The sequence below is a fragment of the Anomaloglossus baeobatrachus genome, chromosome 8 (genome assembly GCF_048569485.1).
Source record: "Anomaloglossus baeobatrachus isolate aAnoBae1 chromosome 8, aAnoBae1.hap1, whole genome shotgun sequence".
NCBI lineage: Eukaryota > Metazoa > Chordata > Amphibia > Anura > Aromobatidae > Anomaloglossus > Anomaloglossus baeobatrachus.
In genome coordinates this window covers 62,025,378-62,041,576 of record NC_134360.1, presented here as the reverse complement: position 1 = coordinate 62,041,576, position 16,199 = coordinate 62,025,378, and the positions used below count along the sequence as shown (strand labels likewise).

At 50.2% G+C, this 16,199-nt stretch overlaps 1 protein-coding gene across 1 annotated transcript in view; it reads left to right on the top strand.

Moving 5' to 3' along the window:
* The window catches only part of SH3BP1 (SH3 domain binding protein 1), an 81,382-nt gene that overhangs the window by 52,599 nt on the left and 12,584 nt on the right, over nt 1-16,199 (top strand). Inside the window, exons 13-15 of the mRNA XM_075320822.1 lie at nt 220-300; nt 14,031-14,144; nt 14,228-14,325. Coding sequence (XP_075176937.1) covers nt 220-300; nt 14,031-14,144; nt 14,228-14,325 — 293 coding nt within the window. The remainder of the gene's footprint in view (nt 1-219; nt 301-14,030; nt 14,145-14,227; nt 14,326-16,199) is intronic.

Here is a 16,199-nt window from a genome sequence, read left to right as displayed (position 1 = left end):
AAAAATGCTAACTCCGTTGTCTTCCACCAGGTGACGCTATAGGTGGTTTCATTGCGTAGCACATCGCTACTTTGCTATACCTAGACACCACTTCTATTCCTATAGATTCTGCCACGATTCTCAAGTTAATGGCGGTGGACAGGATATGGGTGGACACACTGTATATACAAGACTTCTGATGTTAGACCAATATTTCATCATCTTTGTATTGTCTTCTAGCGTCAAAGAGGCTGAAGCCCGTCAGGAGAGTTATAAGGAGGTTCTTCAGAGACTTCCTGTTGAAAACTATAACAACCTCAGGTACAGTTTCAAGATGATCTGTGAGGGGTGGGGCAATGATAAAAGTCCTTGGCTGCTCATCTTAAAAGTCTTAATCATTGAATTTGTTTTATTTTTCTTTACTCCCATTTACCCCGGTCAGAGGGATAGCTAGGGGTTCAGCTCAGGGGTAGGCGAAACTTCTGAGTAGGCCCTGGTTACAACTGCAGTGGCACACCCTAATTGTGTGTATAGGACACCCTCAGCAAATGACCAGGCTGAAAATTCATCTCTATACAAAGACCAGAGCTGTGCCCCCAGTGTATAACAACCGGCACTGTTGCCTACTGAGGTGTATAACATCTGACTCCCTGCTACGTAATTTTTCTTTATCGTTCCTATGGGAGACCCAAACCATGGGTGTATAGCTTCTGCCTCCGGAGGACACACAAAGTACTACACTCAAACGTGTAGCTCCTCCCTCCTAGCATATACACCCCCTGCTAGCCAGTCCTAGCCAGTTCAATGCTTTGTGTTTCAGGAGGTCACACACACATGCATTCTCTGATTTTTGATTTTTGATTTTTTTCTTTGGATCAAAGATTTGGAAGGAAAAGAGGGTCCCTTCTGGACTCCCAGCATGTCCCTTCTCACCCCACTGTGTCGGCGGTGCTGTTAAGGTTGATTTTCCAAGGCTGGAGCCTTCACATGCCGCGCTCCTTCAACACCCTCTGAGAGGCTCTGGTTTGAAGTGGGAGCCAACACGGTTCTCACTGCTTTGCAGGAGACCGGTCTCCATCCACAGCCCTGTTCAGGATCCTGTCGGACGGAGCGCTCATCCCCCAGGGACCTGGCACCTGCGTCTCACAAGCTAAGTACATGAGACGTTATTACCACAGAAAGTGGTCTTTCCAGGGGTCCTTTATACTTTATTTTGTGGGGAGAGTGTGTTTTATGTTTGTGTTAACATTTCCGGCCGGTTCTCCAGTTTTCACTGGAGAACCGCGCCGATGGTGCCTGCACGCCGGCCGCATGTTTAAATCTAGGCCCCGGCTTCGCCTGAGGCCTAGTTTCGGTTTCCACTGCCTCTGCTTGTCAGTCACGCAGAGAGACAGGATGGCTCCGCCCAGCGGCTGTGCAGCACAGGGAAGGGACACTCCTCACTGAGGAAGGATTCCCTCCCCTGTCTACCTCATTTGCCGCTCTCAGAGTAGGCCCCGCCCCCTCTCCTCGCTCCGGTTGCCATTTTCTCAGCGTTCTCTGTGCCTACATAGGCACAGAGATTCCACATTGTGACAAGTGGGGGCCTGGGCTGAGGGACTGGGGGCACAAAAATGTCTATTAAACGGCCTAGCAGCCACAACCTCCGGTTTGTGCAGCTGCTTATTTTATCTGTTATATACTCTGCTGGGGGCCACTCTGGTCAGAGCCCCCACCTCTGCAGCATGTCTCACATCAGAGCAAGGCTGCAGGGCTGTTTTTAATTTGCACTGTATGAGGACTCGTACGGCTGTACCGAGCACATAAACACAGGAGACGCAGAGTCAGCCTGGAGGCTCATCAGTGGTCCCTCCAGCTGCTCCGGCTTCGGTGGCTGAACCCCCGGTTTGGGCAGAATCCGCTCTTTCCAGGGGATGACCGTCCCGGACTCTGCGGAGCATGCATTAGCCCCCTTCTCAGGGTGTTTCTGCTGCTACTCGCTCAGCAAAGCTCACGGAGGACTCTCCTTCTGGTCTCAGACCCCGTCCTCCTAAAATGGAGACGCAGGGTCCCCTGTCCTTCCCCGTCCCGCAGCTCTGATTCACGAGCTGACTCACTGGACGAGGAGGATGTCCCTACCAGGGGCTCGGACGCTACTTTATGTACCATTGATCTGTCCGAAGGTGACGCAGATGCTAATGATGGGATTGCGTCCATTATACTTGTACTGGACCTCCATCCGCCGGTATCAGGGGAGCACTCCCCGCTGGCAGAAAGGCATCAGTATACCTTAAACAGAACAAGGAGTGTGTTCCTTACCACTTTAGTTTTCAGCCCACTGTGTCCAGGCCCACAGCCTGTCCTGTCAGACCCCAAAGCGGAGTTCTGATGACTGTTTCTCCCTCCCACCAGTGGTGGTCAAGGAGTGAGCTAATTCGCCAAGGGTGGTCCCTCCGGTGTCTAGACTTTCAGCCCGGATAGTTGTATCAGTGGCTGACGGCACCTCTATAGGGATCCCACTGTACATTACTTTTGTACTGGACCTTAATCCGCCGGAGTTACCTTGCCTAAGAGAACAAGGAGTGTGTTCCTTAACCACTCCAGTTTTTCAGGCCTCTGTGACCAAGCCCAGAGTCTGCTCTGACAGACGCTTCCCATGAAGCGTGGTTCTGATGACTGTTTCCCTTTCCACCAGTGGTGGTTAAGGAGTGGGCTCATTCACCAAGGGTGGCTCAGCCCGGGCCGTTATATCGGTGGCTGATGGCTCCTCATTTATAGTTTTGCTGTCCACCAGGTTGTCCTTCTGGCCAAATATGTTTAGGGGCGGCAGGAGCTTTGTTCTCCTCAGCTTTATAGCAGTGCGGGCTTTCGTAGCCTCCTCTGCTTCTCTAGAGGAGATGCGTTCCCTCACAGGGACTCTATGCCCGAAATGGTTGCCTGAACTTCCAGATTCAGCCTTTTCATCCTATGCCATGTCTGCCATGCTGGAGACTCTCACCGCACCGCGGTGGCCTCGGCTACTTTCCTCGCTATCCGCAGGCTCCTGTGGCTTCGGAAGTGGAAGGCAGATGCTTCTATAGAAGTTCCTTGCTGGGTTCCCTTTGTTGGGACCAGTCTTTCGAAAACAACTGGATGAAATTGTTAAGGAAGCTTTTGGCGGGAAGAGTTCTTCCATGCCATAATCCCAAATCAGGAAACCTGTCCAGGGCAGGAATCAGCGGAGGTTTTCGTTCTTGCGTTCCTCCATCTGAGCGTTTTCTAAGCCCTCGGCCTCGTCCACTAGTTCGGCCAAGGATCGTAAAACCCAAATGGCGCTCGAAGCCGCGTCTTCAGAAACCGCAGGAGATACTGCCACTAAGTCAGCTTCCTCCGGGCTATCTGGCCACGCCAGCAACGTCCTTGGTCGGTGGCAGGCTCTTCCACTTTGGCGACGTATGATTTTAACACGTCTCCGATCAGTGGGGGCGGGATTACTTCTCCATGGCTACAGGATAGATTTCTATCCACCCGCCAAACAGATTTTTTCTGTCAACTCCCCCCTGTTCCAAGGCCGCCGCCTTCTCACAGGCCGTGGCATTCTTGCAGGCCAATGGAGTAATTGTACCGGTTCCCAATTGGGAACGGTTCTGAGATTCTGCTTAAATCTATTCCTAGTCCCCGTAGAGGGCAGGTACTTCCGACCTGGATCTCAAGCTTTTCAAGCATGTTCAGGTGCGGCGTTTTCACATGGAGTCTCGGTCTTGTTCCGGGTGTTTTCACCGGATCAATTGATAACCCAAGGACATTCCCTAGCATCCATCGACATCAGAGATGTCTATCTGCATGTGCCAATCGCAGCTTCTCACCAGCGTTGGCTACGTTTTGCAATCGGAGTGGTCCAATTCGTGGCTCTTCCCTTGGAGTTAGCCACGGCCCCTCGAGTACTCTCAAGGTTGGGGCAGCTGTGATTAGGGTCCTGCACCCCTAGAGGTTGGCAGTGATCTTTTGCCCTGAACGGCCTTCTTGTCGGGGATTCATCCAGTGCAGACTCTTAGCAGAGTGCCTCGCTCACTCTCGCCACGCTAACCAATTCGGGTGGCTTGTCATTCTGTCCAAGACCACTCTGACTTCGAACCAGAAGTTCACGTACCAAGGGACGCAATTCGAGACTCTGTCGGCACTTGTGAAGCTGCCCTTAGTCAAACAGTAGTTCCTCTGCTGGCGGTCGACGTCGTTCCATCAGGCACCGAATACAGGTACTGGATCATATGGTGGCGTCAATGGAAGCGATTCCCTTGCCCAGTTTCTCCTCCCCGGAGACTGGATATTTTCCGCTGTTGGAACAAGCAAACTTCCTCCTTCCACGGGGTGGTGGCTTCGCCACAGACCAGGGGCTCGTTTCAGTGGTGGCTTCGGCCACTCTGTCTCAGGGACGCTCCTTCCTGGCCCCGTCCCGGGTGATCCTCACCAGGATACTAGTCCATCCGACTGGGGAGCAGTGTTTCTCCACCACGGAGCGCAGGGCGCTTGGACTCTGTCCGAATCAGCCCTCTGGATCAATGTGCTGGAAATCAGAGCTGTGTTTCTAGCTCTCTAAGCCTTTCACCATCTGTTGACGGCTGGGCACATTCGAGTCCAGTCAGACGACGTGACAGCGTTTACCTACATCAACCTCCAGGGCGGCACACTCAGCCGCCTGGTAATGTTGGAGGCTCAACGCATTCTTCAGTGGACGAAGGACTCCTAGTCCACCATATCCGCAGCCCACATCCCAGACATGAAGACTGCGAGGCAGATTATCTCAGCTGTCCATCCGCGGTCCACGATCCTCAGGTTTTTGCGGCAGACGCACTGGTGCATGTTTGGTCCCAGCTTCGTCTGTCTTACGTGTTTCACCCTCTAGCTCTTGCCCAGAATCCTGCACAAGATCAGTAAGGAGGGCCGTCGGGTCATTCTCATACTCCAGACTGGCCCAGGCAAGCTTAGTACCCTGACCTGCTCCATCTGTCCGTAGTGTTGCCATGGCATCTTCCGGACCGTCCAGACCTTCTCTCAAAGGGTCCGTTTTTTTCCGCCAGAATTCTGGACTCTCAGATTGACGGCGTGGCTCTTGAGTCCTGGATCTTGACGACTTCTGGTATCCCTCCTGAAGTCATCTCCACTATGACTCGAGCTCCGAAGTGTCCTTGGCCTTTTGGCCTTGCCGACCCTCCTGTCCCTTCTACAGTCCGGTCTACAGCTTAGGACTATCCCTCTTTAAGGGACAGCTCTTGGCTCTGTCAGTGTGTGCCAGCGGCGTATCATCCGGCTGGCTCAGGTGCGCTCCTTCAAGGGCGCATCTCACATTATTCCGCCTTACCGGCGGCCTATGAAGCCCTGGGACCTTAATCCGGTCCTCACGGTTTCCGGAAACCCCCCTTTGAGCCTCTCAGGGAGGTTTCTTTGTTTCGTTTTTCACAGAAAGTGGTCTTTCTAGTGGCCATAATTTCCCTCAAGAGAGTCTCTGTTTTGGCTGCACTCTCTTCTGAGTCACCCCCTTTTTTGGTTTTTCATCAAGACAAGGTGGTCTCCGTCCGACTCCGGACTTTCTCCCTAAGGTGGTTGCTGCTTCCACCTTAACCGGGGCATTTTCCCTGCCTTCCTTTTGTCCGGCTCCTGTTCATCGCTTTGAAAAAGCGTTGCATATCCTGGATCTGGGGCGGGCGCTCCGGATCTTTGTGTCTCGCACCGTTGTTATTACGCGGTGCACCTCTCTCTGGTGCTGACCACTAGTCAGCGTAGCGGTCTCTCGGCATCTACGCCGACCCTGGTTCGTCTTAGGTCGGCCATTTCCGATGCCTACCAGTGTACTCAAGTGCCTTCCCCGCCTGGGATCAGGGCACACTTGACCAGAGATGTCGGTGCCTCTTGGGCTTTCAAGCACCAGGCTACGGCTCACCAGGTCTGTCAGACTGCCACTTGGATTAGTCTGCATACCTTTTCGAAGCACTACCCAATGCAGGCTCATGCTTCGGCAGACGCGGGCTTGGGCAGACGCTTTTTTCAGGCGGCTGTCGCCCATTTGTGAAGTTAGGTTTCGCCTACTTCTCAGTTTGTCTGTTTATTTCCCACCCATGGACTGCTTTAGAACGTCCCATGGTTTGGGTCTCCCATAGGAACGATAAAGAAAAAGAGAATTTTGTTACTTACCGTAAATTCTTTTTCTTATAGTTCCGTCATGGGAGACCCAGCACCCTCCCTATTGCCTGTTGGCAGGTTTCTTGTTCCGTGTGTCTTCACCGGCTGTTGTTGTTGCAGACAGAGGTTCCGGTTGTTCCGGGTTTTACTCTGTCTCTACTTGTGGGTGGATGTCCTCCTTCAGCTTTTGCACTAAACTGGCTAGGACTGGCTAGCAGGGGGTGTATATGCTAGGAGGGAGGAGCTACACGTTTGAGTGTAGTACTTTGTGTGTCCTCCGGAGGCAGAAGCTATACACCCATGGTTTGGGTCTCCCATGACGGAACTATAAGAAAAAGAATTTACGGTAAGTAACAAAATTCTCTTTGTCTTTACTAAGGTGTGACAGAATTGTACCGCCCTGAGAAGGGCCGGCCGCTCTCCGCTGCTCGGGCCGAGCCGCTCGATGTCCGGGCTCGGGTTGTCGGTGGCATGAGCGCCTCCGGACCGGGGGCCACGTCGCTCTGTTAAACGGGGTGGTGGTGGTGGTGTGGGACGAGGTGCGCAGCCGGGGGCCGCGTTATCGTCGGACGGGTCGTGACGTCACCCACGGGTAGTGGTGACGGGATGCACCACCGCTGCGGCTGGAGTGATGGGGGGAGCTCGTCCGGGATCGGTGTTGCGGCCGCAGCCTACATGTCAGCCCCTCCGTGGGTAGGGGCGGTGTGTCCCGGGGCCCGGGTGAGGGACGTGTTGGCAACGGGGTTGTTGTCAGGGTGCAGGGTGCCGTGCTGCGGTGCAGTGTCGTGCCCGGATGGCACTGGTCTACTCACGATTAATTCACACTCAGAGTCACTGGTAAACCAAAGTTCGGGTATGGTCGGGTCCCGCAGCTGGCTGCTTGTGTCCCTTGTGAGGCTGATGGTGGCCCCTTTTCCCTTGCACCTCTTGTTGTGGTTTTTCGGCTCCCCTGCCTGGGCAGTGGTAGCCTGCTCCCCTGCGTTGAGCTGCTGGGGGAGCCCTCTGTTGCCCGCAGGCGCTGGCCCATCGGATGTTTGGCCCTTGGCGGTGGCTCTCACCCGGTATCGGTGGGCTTTTGCCTTCTTTCGGGACTTTGGGTGTGGATGAACCCGTGAGGTCCAGCCAGCAATCAGTCAATTTGCCTAAACTCAGTGGCTTCTAAGCTAGGACGGGGTCTGAGTACCCGGTTTCTGGTGCTCCGGTACACGGTTGACTCCCCGGTTCAAGGCCGGCAGGCTCCAACCCTGGCCCGGTCCCTACGGTTCCACCGGTTGCTATACCGTTACTCCTGCAGATGGCCACCACCGTCTGCCTGCCTGACGTTTTCCAAGGGTCCCAGGCTCCAACCCGGGTCCCTAACAGCTCTGCTCCTCTACACCTCCTGTCACTTTCACTGTCTACTGTAAACTGCTCACTGGAATGCCATACCACAAGAGGTAGTAATGGCAGATACTATAACAGCTTTCAAAAAAGGGCTGGATGATTTCCTCAGTACACACAACATTGTTGGTTATAAATGACTTTGTGACCAAATGTAGAACTGGTGGAGGAAGGTTGTACTAGATGGACCTAGGTCTTTTTTCAACCTTAGTAACTATGTAACTATGTAACTTCCTGCCTCAGAACAGTAGTCTCCTTAGTGGGCGTGCCTTTCCGCCTGACTCCGCCCACCTGGTGTGCCCTACTTGCCCTGAGGGAGGCATCAGGCCTCCCTTTCGGGTGACGGGTGTGTCCTCACAAGGGATGGGGGTGTGTGTGTAATGTGGTAGGTGTTATTACCTGTGACCCCTGGGGTCCAGGGTGTCACAGAATAGCTGGTGGGAAAAAGCTCACTGATACCAGCGCAGTCATGTAAAATGACACCACTCATGTTTCAAGTCCGGTCATGATATTTCTTCCAGTTAAATATTCCTCCATTACTTGTCCGTGATATTATTGATGAAGCTACAGTACATTCACACATTGTCACAGGTGTGTCACGGGTGACAGACAGTCATGGGGTTTCTGGCCATCGAAGGTCACAGCGTTTGGCTGCGCAGAATGCTCCCAGACTTTCTATTGTTCCTGCTATCAGTATTCCTCGGTATAGGTAGCTTTCCTTCTGGATTCATCTCTCTCCCTTTTGGACCCAGCAGGAGCTCGCCTACACCTAGCTGATGATTGTCAGTATTCCCTTAGTGTTTAAATACCCCTTCCTTAAATTGGACTAGTGCTGGTGATATTTTCAGTTCCTTCAAGCCGAAGTTGCAAGCAGGTGGTTTGTACTGCTCTTTGGTATCGTTGCTGAAAGCTTTGCTGAATTTCTGCCAGAGTCATCTAATGATAAGTAGTTTATGCTTTATCTCCTGTGCGTCCTCCTTATGTCTTCTATAGTTGCTTAGTGGGGTTGATGAAGAGCTCATCCCGTCCGTTCCCTATTTAAGGCCCAGCATTAGGGATACCTAGGGTCAGATATCCGGCTCAGCGGATATGTGCGAAACTTATCTAAGATGGTGGGGGACCCCAGGAACTAACAGTAGGTTCGGTCAAGGGTCACCATCTTTCCTCTCCCTAGACACAGTTTCTCTTCCCTTTCACCATGCGCTTGGTACGTCCCTGTACCTAGTGTAACACACATACTGTATATGTGAGTGTTACCATCCAAGAGAAATGGACCAATCACTAAAGCAGTTAGACTGTCTCGACAATATCTTATCGATTTGAATCTTCGCAACGGATCAGTTTAGAACAGATGTGACTTGGATAGAAAACTATAGTACAAAGTATGTCTTCAGTGTGTTATCTCTTTTTACATGGACCCCGATAGTCTTATTGAGTGCACAGAAAAAAGTAATTGAGTGGTCACAATGAGTATGCGCATGTCCTATTCTCATCCATTTTGCTGTCTCGCAGACTGGAGACACGTATCCATTTTTAAAACAGATAGGTATATGGATGGTCAGTGTGCTGTCCAAAATAAACAGACAGAACCAGGACATTTCACACAAACAATTCTTAAAAAATATAATATCACTGGTTATGTGCACTAGATGCTGTGACTGTCGTTGATCCATGGAACTCATCTGATTGCCATATGTGGCGTCGGGAAGGAATTTTTCCCTTAATATGGAGCTTACTGTCTGCCCCATGGGGTTTTTGCAATCCTCTGGATCAACATGTTAGGCTATGGGTTGAACTCGATGGACTTAAGTCTACCTTCAACCTTAAACATTATGAAGATGTGTGAATGCAGCCTAAGTGAAAGGAACCACGGTTACTCAGACACGACATTGAGACCACATAAAGTTACAGAGTGGGGTCACCGATGACTGAGGAGCAGAGGGCATAAGTTACCACTGCTCTACTGACTCCATAACTGCAGAGTCCAGACGTTCTCTGTTATTACCATCAGCACTAACCCTGTATCCGTCGGGAGCTTCATAGCCGACTGAAATGATAGTCCTGGGAGTGGAACCACTGGACCGTGCATCGGACTCCCCTGTGACGCCGCCTCGAGTGAACCCCTATACAGGGACTGTCGAGCGTAACCGCAGAGGGCCTAGATGCACGGAAGCCGGGATCAGAAAGAGTCACTGGATAGAATCTTATGGCTACAGGATCCTATCTGAACCAGATACAGGTTAATGGGATCAGGTTGAAGTCCAGAGGCGGAGACTGGTGCAGGGTAACAGGATCAGGCTGAAGTCCAGAAGCGGAGACTGGTGCAGATTAACGGGATCAGGCTGAGGTCCAGGAGCGAAGACTGGTGCAGGTTAATGGAATCAGGCTGAGATCCAGGAGCGGAGACTGATGCAGGTTAACAGGATCAGGCTGAAGTGTGTACTCAGAATGGTACTCAGGATCTGCAAGCAGAGACAGAGTTACACAAAGCACAGGCATAGAGGGACCTGAACAACTGGTACAAGAGACAAGCTACAGGGACACGTTGAACAAGCACTGGCCAAGGGGAATAGGAAGTCTTAAATACCCAAGGTTAATTAGTAGTCATATCCCGGACAGCTAGTTAATAAGCACGAGGCACTCCCAGATAAATTGAAAATGTGAAAGTGTTTTTATTATTATTTCATATTCAGTGCAGTTAAACGTTTCGGTCAGTGTTTGACCTTCGTCAGTAACTAGCACATGAAATAAATAATGCACAGGATAGCTGACTACCACACAGCGGCGGATACCGCTTATCACAGACGGCCAGAAATTATGCTTAATCTTTAGGATACCTACAGCTATCCATCCCTGACTTCTGAAGCCAGAGTCAGCTATCCTGTGCATTATTTATTTCGTGTGCTAGTTACTGACGAAGGTCAAACATTGACCGAAACGTTTAACTGCACTGAATATGAAATAACAATAAAAACACTTTCACATTTTCAATTTATCTGGGAGTGCCTCGTGCTTATTAACTCACTATATTGTCTGGAAACCCACGTGAGCACCCCGTATATGGAACTCCATATATTGTGGAAGTGCCTTATCCTATTGAACTATACCCCGGACGGCTGTCCTGGCCCTTTAAGGCTAGGTGAGTGCACGCACGTGCACCCTCTAGTGTGCATGTGTGAGGACCGCCAACTGGAAGTTAGAGCTTAGACCACAGGGGGAGAGGCAGGACGCTGGAGCGCAGGTGGCTGCAGTGAGAGTGCGGCACTGGGCCGGGACCGATGGGGAAAAGGCATGGACGAGGTCGCAGGAGAGCGTGCTCGGCGGGGAGCGGGGACCCCAGGGGTTGGAGCAACAGGAGGTGGGCGGAGCGGTCGAACCGGGAGCGTGACACCGAGTAGATGCATGCAGCCTTAAATCACCAAACATAATGCTGAGCTTTGGATGAATTGATGTAAAGCCACCATCACTGGACTCTGGAGAAAACGTGTACTGTGGAGTGAAGGATCACACATCTCTAGCTTACATCTGATGAGTGGTCTGAGTTTGATCATTGCCAAGAGAACATTACCTGCCCGACTGAATTGTGCCAACTGTAATGTCTGATGTAGGTGGGATAAGATTATTATGTTTCATGGATTGGCCTCGGCCTCTTAGATCCAATCAAGGAAAATCTTAATACTTAAGCACAAGACATTGTGGACAATTGTGGGTTCTAGCTTTGTGGAAAAAATTTGGTAAAAGTCCATTTCTGTTCCCCATGAATGTGCCCAATGTACACAAGTTTAATGGAAGAACATGACCGGCTCAAAGGATACAGACCTCAACCCTACCCATGCCCAGTGGGATGGACTAGAATGGAGACTGTGAGCCCGGCCCTCTAATGCAACATCCTTGTCTGATCTCACAAATGCTTTTCTGAATGTATGGGCAAATATTTTCACAGACACCTCCAAACTCTGCTCAAAAGCCTTCCCAAAAAAAAGAGACGTAGTTGTTAAGGCTGCAAAGGGAACGACTCCCTATTAACATGTATGGATATAGAATGGGAGGCCAGAAAAACTCCTGAAGGTGGTATATGTAGGTGTCTGAATAATTTTCTCAATGTAGTATAAAGTGTCAGGATATGTGTTACACCTTAGATTCCCCAGAGTAACCTCCTTTTACTCTGGTGACAGCTGTCTATACTCTTTCAGCAGCCCGATCAGGTCGTCATCTGCAGAGAATAAGTTCATCAAAGTTACCAGCCTCAGAAACCACAAACTGACAGCACCTCCAATAACATCCCTCATAAATGATGTACAAACATCAAGTAGCATACAGATTTAAACGTTATCTGTCCAGAGGGGACTGTGAGAAGTGGCATTTATGGTCAATTTACTGCAAAGAACCCACAACTAAGAACCACAAACAAGAACAGACTTGTATTCACCAAGCAATATAAGGACTAGACATTAAATCAGTGGAAATCTGTACTGTGCATTGAGGAGTGAAGCTATAAGACTTGTAGTACCAACAACCATGTCTTTATGAGATACAGAAAAGTGGATTGTTTCTCCATGTGTGGTGCCCACCGTGATGCATGGAGGGTAGGAGTGAAGGTGTGGAGGTGTTTGTTGGTGATATTGTTGATGATTTTGTCATGAAAATGATTAGCAGGGTTTGCCAAGTACCTGGTAAACCCTTAGAAGATGGATCAACACACAGGGAACACAGGGGTCATGATAAAACGGAGGTCCCTGCCGCTAGACAGGTGAGGGGACACCTCCTGAACTCAAGCTGGCTCCTGAGCTTCTTAGCATTCCTATACAGGTTCTTGCAACATGTCGCCAACATAGATACCTAAGGCCCTCAGCTAGCCCTACACAATTACTAGACTTGCCACTACAATACAGAAACACAAGGGTAGGAATACAAACGGGGAAATAGACATGCAAAGGAAAAACACTCCCAGCGGCTTCAGTGCAGCAAACACCACAGCTGCACACAACACGACAGATTTTCCAGAGCAGGCTCCTTCCAAAGTGCACCATATAGAAATGAGAGATTCAGTTTCTATCACAGGCATCATGCGATCAGATCACATGATTTAAATAGTGAAAGGGAGTGAGCTCAAAGAGCCACACCTGAGATTGGAAGCTACAGCCAGCAGCCAGGCAGGAAAGGGTGCTTAACCCTTACAGCACCACAAGCAAGGAGATGTTATCAAATAAAGGGGGTGTTACATGCAGCGATATCGCTGGTGAAAGCACCCGCCCCCATCGTTTGTGCGTCGCGGGCAAATCGCCGCCCGTGGCGCACAAAATCGTTAGAAGCCGTCACACGCACTTACCTGCCTAGCGACGTCACTGTTGCCGGCAAACCGCCTCCTTTCTAAGGGGGCAGTTCGTGCGGCGTCACAGCGGCGTCACTAAGCGGCTGCCCAATAGAAGCGGAGGGGCGGAGATGAGCAGGACGTAACATCCCGCCCACCTCCTTCCTTCCGCATTGCCGGCGGCCGCAGGTAAGCTGCAGTTAGTCGTTTCCGAGGTGTCACACGTAGCGATGTGTGCTGCCTCGGGAATGACGAACAACCTGCGACCTCTACAATCAACTATTTTTTAAAAAGGAATGACGTGTCAACGATGGACGATAAGGTGAGTATTTTCCATCGTTAATGGTTGTTCCTTGCTGTCACACGCAACGACGTCGCTAACGATGCCGGATGTGTGTCACGAAATCCGTGACCCCGGCGATATATCGTTAGATACGTCGTTGCGTGTAACGGGGCCATTACAGTAGTAAACCTGCCACTGGCAAGGTGCTTTGACCTTCTGACACCAGATTCACCTCGGGTCTCCCCGGAGCGAGATACACTCATTTAGGGATTTTTTGATCTATGTCATGACGGATTTATTCCAAATTCAGGGCACACCTATCTGGTAAAAATAGAGTGAAGAAAACAACGGACCCAACAAGTGCTCATCACCTCTGAAAATTACTTCAAGGCTGTTGGAAGCCATTCCAAGTAACAACCTGATGATGAAGCTGCTTGTTAAAATGTCAAAGAGGTGTGAAATAGGAGTAATGTGAGGAATCTAAGGTGTAATACTTATTCTGGTTTGGGTTTCTTTACTCCTTTTTCTGTTACTATTTGCTCCCTGTTTCCAAATGTGTCCCTTTGTGAGTTTGCTGCCTTCAGAGGTTAATGACAGTACCAGGTTCTTGGCAAAGAAACAACTTCCAGGCGGCACACAAATAGTAGTGGTGCACAGGTATAAGGAAGGCATCCAAAGTCCAATAGTGAAAAATAGAGGGGCACTCAAATTTCATGAAAAAACTGTAAAGAGGTCTATGAAGGCCCTTCAACTCCATACACAGGCAATAATGGTGACGCGTTTTGGCTTTTCACAAGACTTTCAAACAAAGCATGGTTTTGAGAAAGACTTGGGATAAGTCGAAACGATGTAAGTATGCAATTTTGGGCAGGACCTGACTTATCCCCTCTCCTATAGACTTATCTATCTGTAGATCATTTTATTACATTTTCTTCTTTCTAGGTATTTAATTAAGTTTCTGGCAAAGCTGGGGGAACGGCAGGAGGTGAACAAGATGACACCGAGTAACATAGCAATTGTACTGGGTCCCAACTTGTTATGGGCTCACAGTGAAGGGTAAGAACAAGATCTGCAGGTGTCACATGAAGCTATAGGGTTACCACTAGTATTTTTATCACCTATCCCTTTCTTCTTAATAGGGACCTATCTATAATTGACATGGCGTCTGCTTCCCCCATCCTGGTAGTGAATGTGGTTGAAGGACTGATAAGTTGTGCGGCTGAAGTTTTTCCTGAAGGTAAAATGGTTTTAAAAATTCTTTCACATGTTGTCAATCCACATTAAATAGCTTGTATGCTAGTCCACTAGCTTCTAGTGTTGGGCCAAGCTTGCATGTCTACTAGAAGGGTTATAAGTGTCAGCCAGAGACGTTACTGACATCCGCAGTACATGTACGGTGCAAGTCGGTAGTGGGTGTATGAAGCGGGATCGCGGAGTGCCATACTCAACAGAGAACACACAGCCAGAACTGGCCTCTAACAGCTGTCCAGGACTGTTAACCTGTTAAAAGTTGCTATCAAACTCTGACAGGAACATTAACAGAGCGCCAGCATTGGGATACGTCATTCTATGCATCCATCGTAGGTACTGTGACATAAATGTGGGATGCTGATGGGTTGCTAAAACCGTCAGGGGTTTGTTGAAGCCCTCTGTGCCACCTGTCATCACTGAGCTCCTTTGAAGCCCACCCTATGGCTGGCCTGCAAAGGAGACCTTGATTTTTTTTACCATCAGCAGCATGATATTGGACAGGTTTTGATATCAACACACCAGAAATGGGTTTTTTGGTCACCGTCACTTCCCCTAAAAATGTAATAAAATGTGTTCCTACAGGCTTTTTTATCCCACAATCCAGGCTCCTTTGTCTTCCTACAAGCTCTTCTGTCCCCACCTTTTAGGCTCCTCTGTCCCGACCCTCCACACCCCTCTGTCTTCTTTCAGGCTTTTCTCTTCCCTTTCTGAAGACCTCTATGTCTCTCTCCAGGCTCCTCTGTCTCCACCATTCAGAACCCACGGTCTCCCTACCTAACATTCTGTCCCTTCAGGCTCTTCTGTCTCCCTTTAGGCTCTTCTGTCTCCCTTCAGGCTCTTCTGTCTCCCTGCAGGCTCTTCTGTCTCCCTGCAGGCTCTTATGTCCCATCTCTCCAGACGTCGCTTTCTCCCACCAGGTTCCTCTGTCTCCCTCCAGCTTCCTCTGTCTCCCTCCAGGTTCTTCTACCCTGTAACACCTGACTGGATCCACAGACTCAGACGGGCTGTAATGGACAGGCTAGAGGGAAGCCAGTCACCAAGCAGGACCCCTAGAATCCTGAAACCCTTTAACTCCTATACAGGGATTTGGAATTACACAGGGCCCTGGAGATCACTACCTTTGGAAGACTGCAGTCCAAGAGAGTAGACGTCAGGCAGGGTCAAACCAGGTATTGAAGAACAGGGACAGAATCGGCATGCAAGGACGTAAACAGAACACAAAGCACAGGTCAAATCCGGATCGGGCAGTGAGGTACAAAAACAGCATGCAGGAGGGTAGTCAGAAAACACGCAGAAGTCAGCACACAGGAATCACTAAACGGAACAGGGCGGACCAGGAGCCAGCAAATTAGATCTATTTCTGGCAGTGGTCAGCAGACAGGAGGGGAATTAAGAAGGGTGTGGTGTCTTCCTATTGGTTGTGGCTGAATGATTGTAACGTCAGCTGGAAGACACAAGCCACCTACAGTCAGCCAGTGGTACTTCAGATCCCAAGGAAACCCATCCCAGTGGATGAGCGGAGCCTGCACCCACCGGCGTCGCCGGCATTGCCTACTCTCCTATCACCAGCACTATCCTCGGCAGGAAGACGGCGTCATCTGGCGATCGGAGCAGAAGTCGCTCCGGTGGTGACGTAACATACCCTCACCATCCAGGCTTTTCTGCCCTCTCCCTACCGTCTCTTCTGTCCTCATCCTCTAGGTTCCTCTGTCTCCTTCCAATTTTCTCTTTTTTCACCCTCCAGGCTTTTTTATGCTCACCCTCCATGCTCTTCTGTCTCCCACCAGGCTTCTCTGTTTCTATACAAGCTCTTCTATTCCCAACCTTCAGTCTATTTTTTTTCCAGCCTTCAGGCTCCTT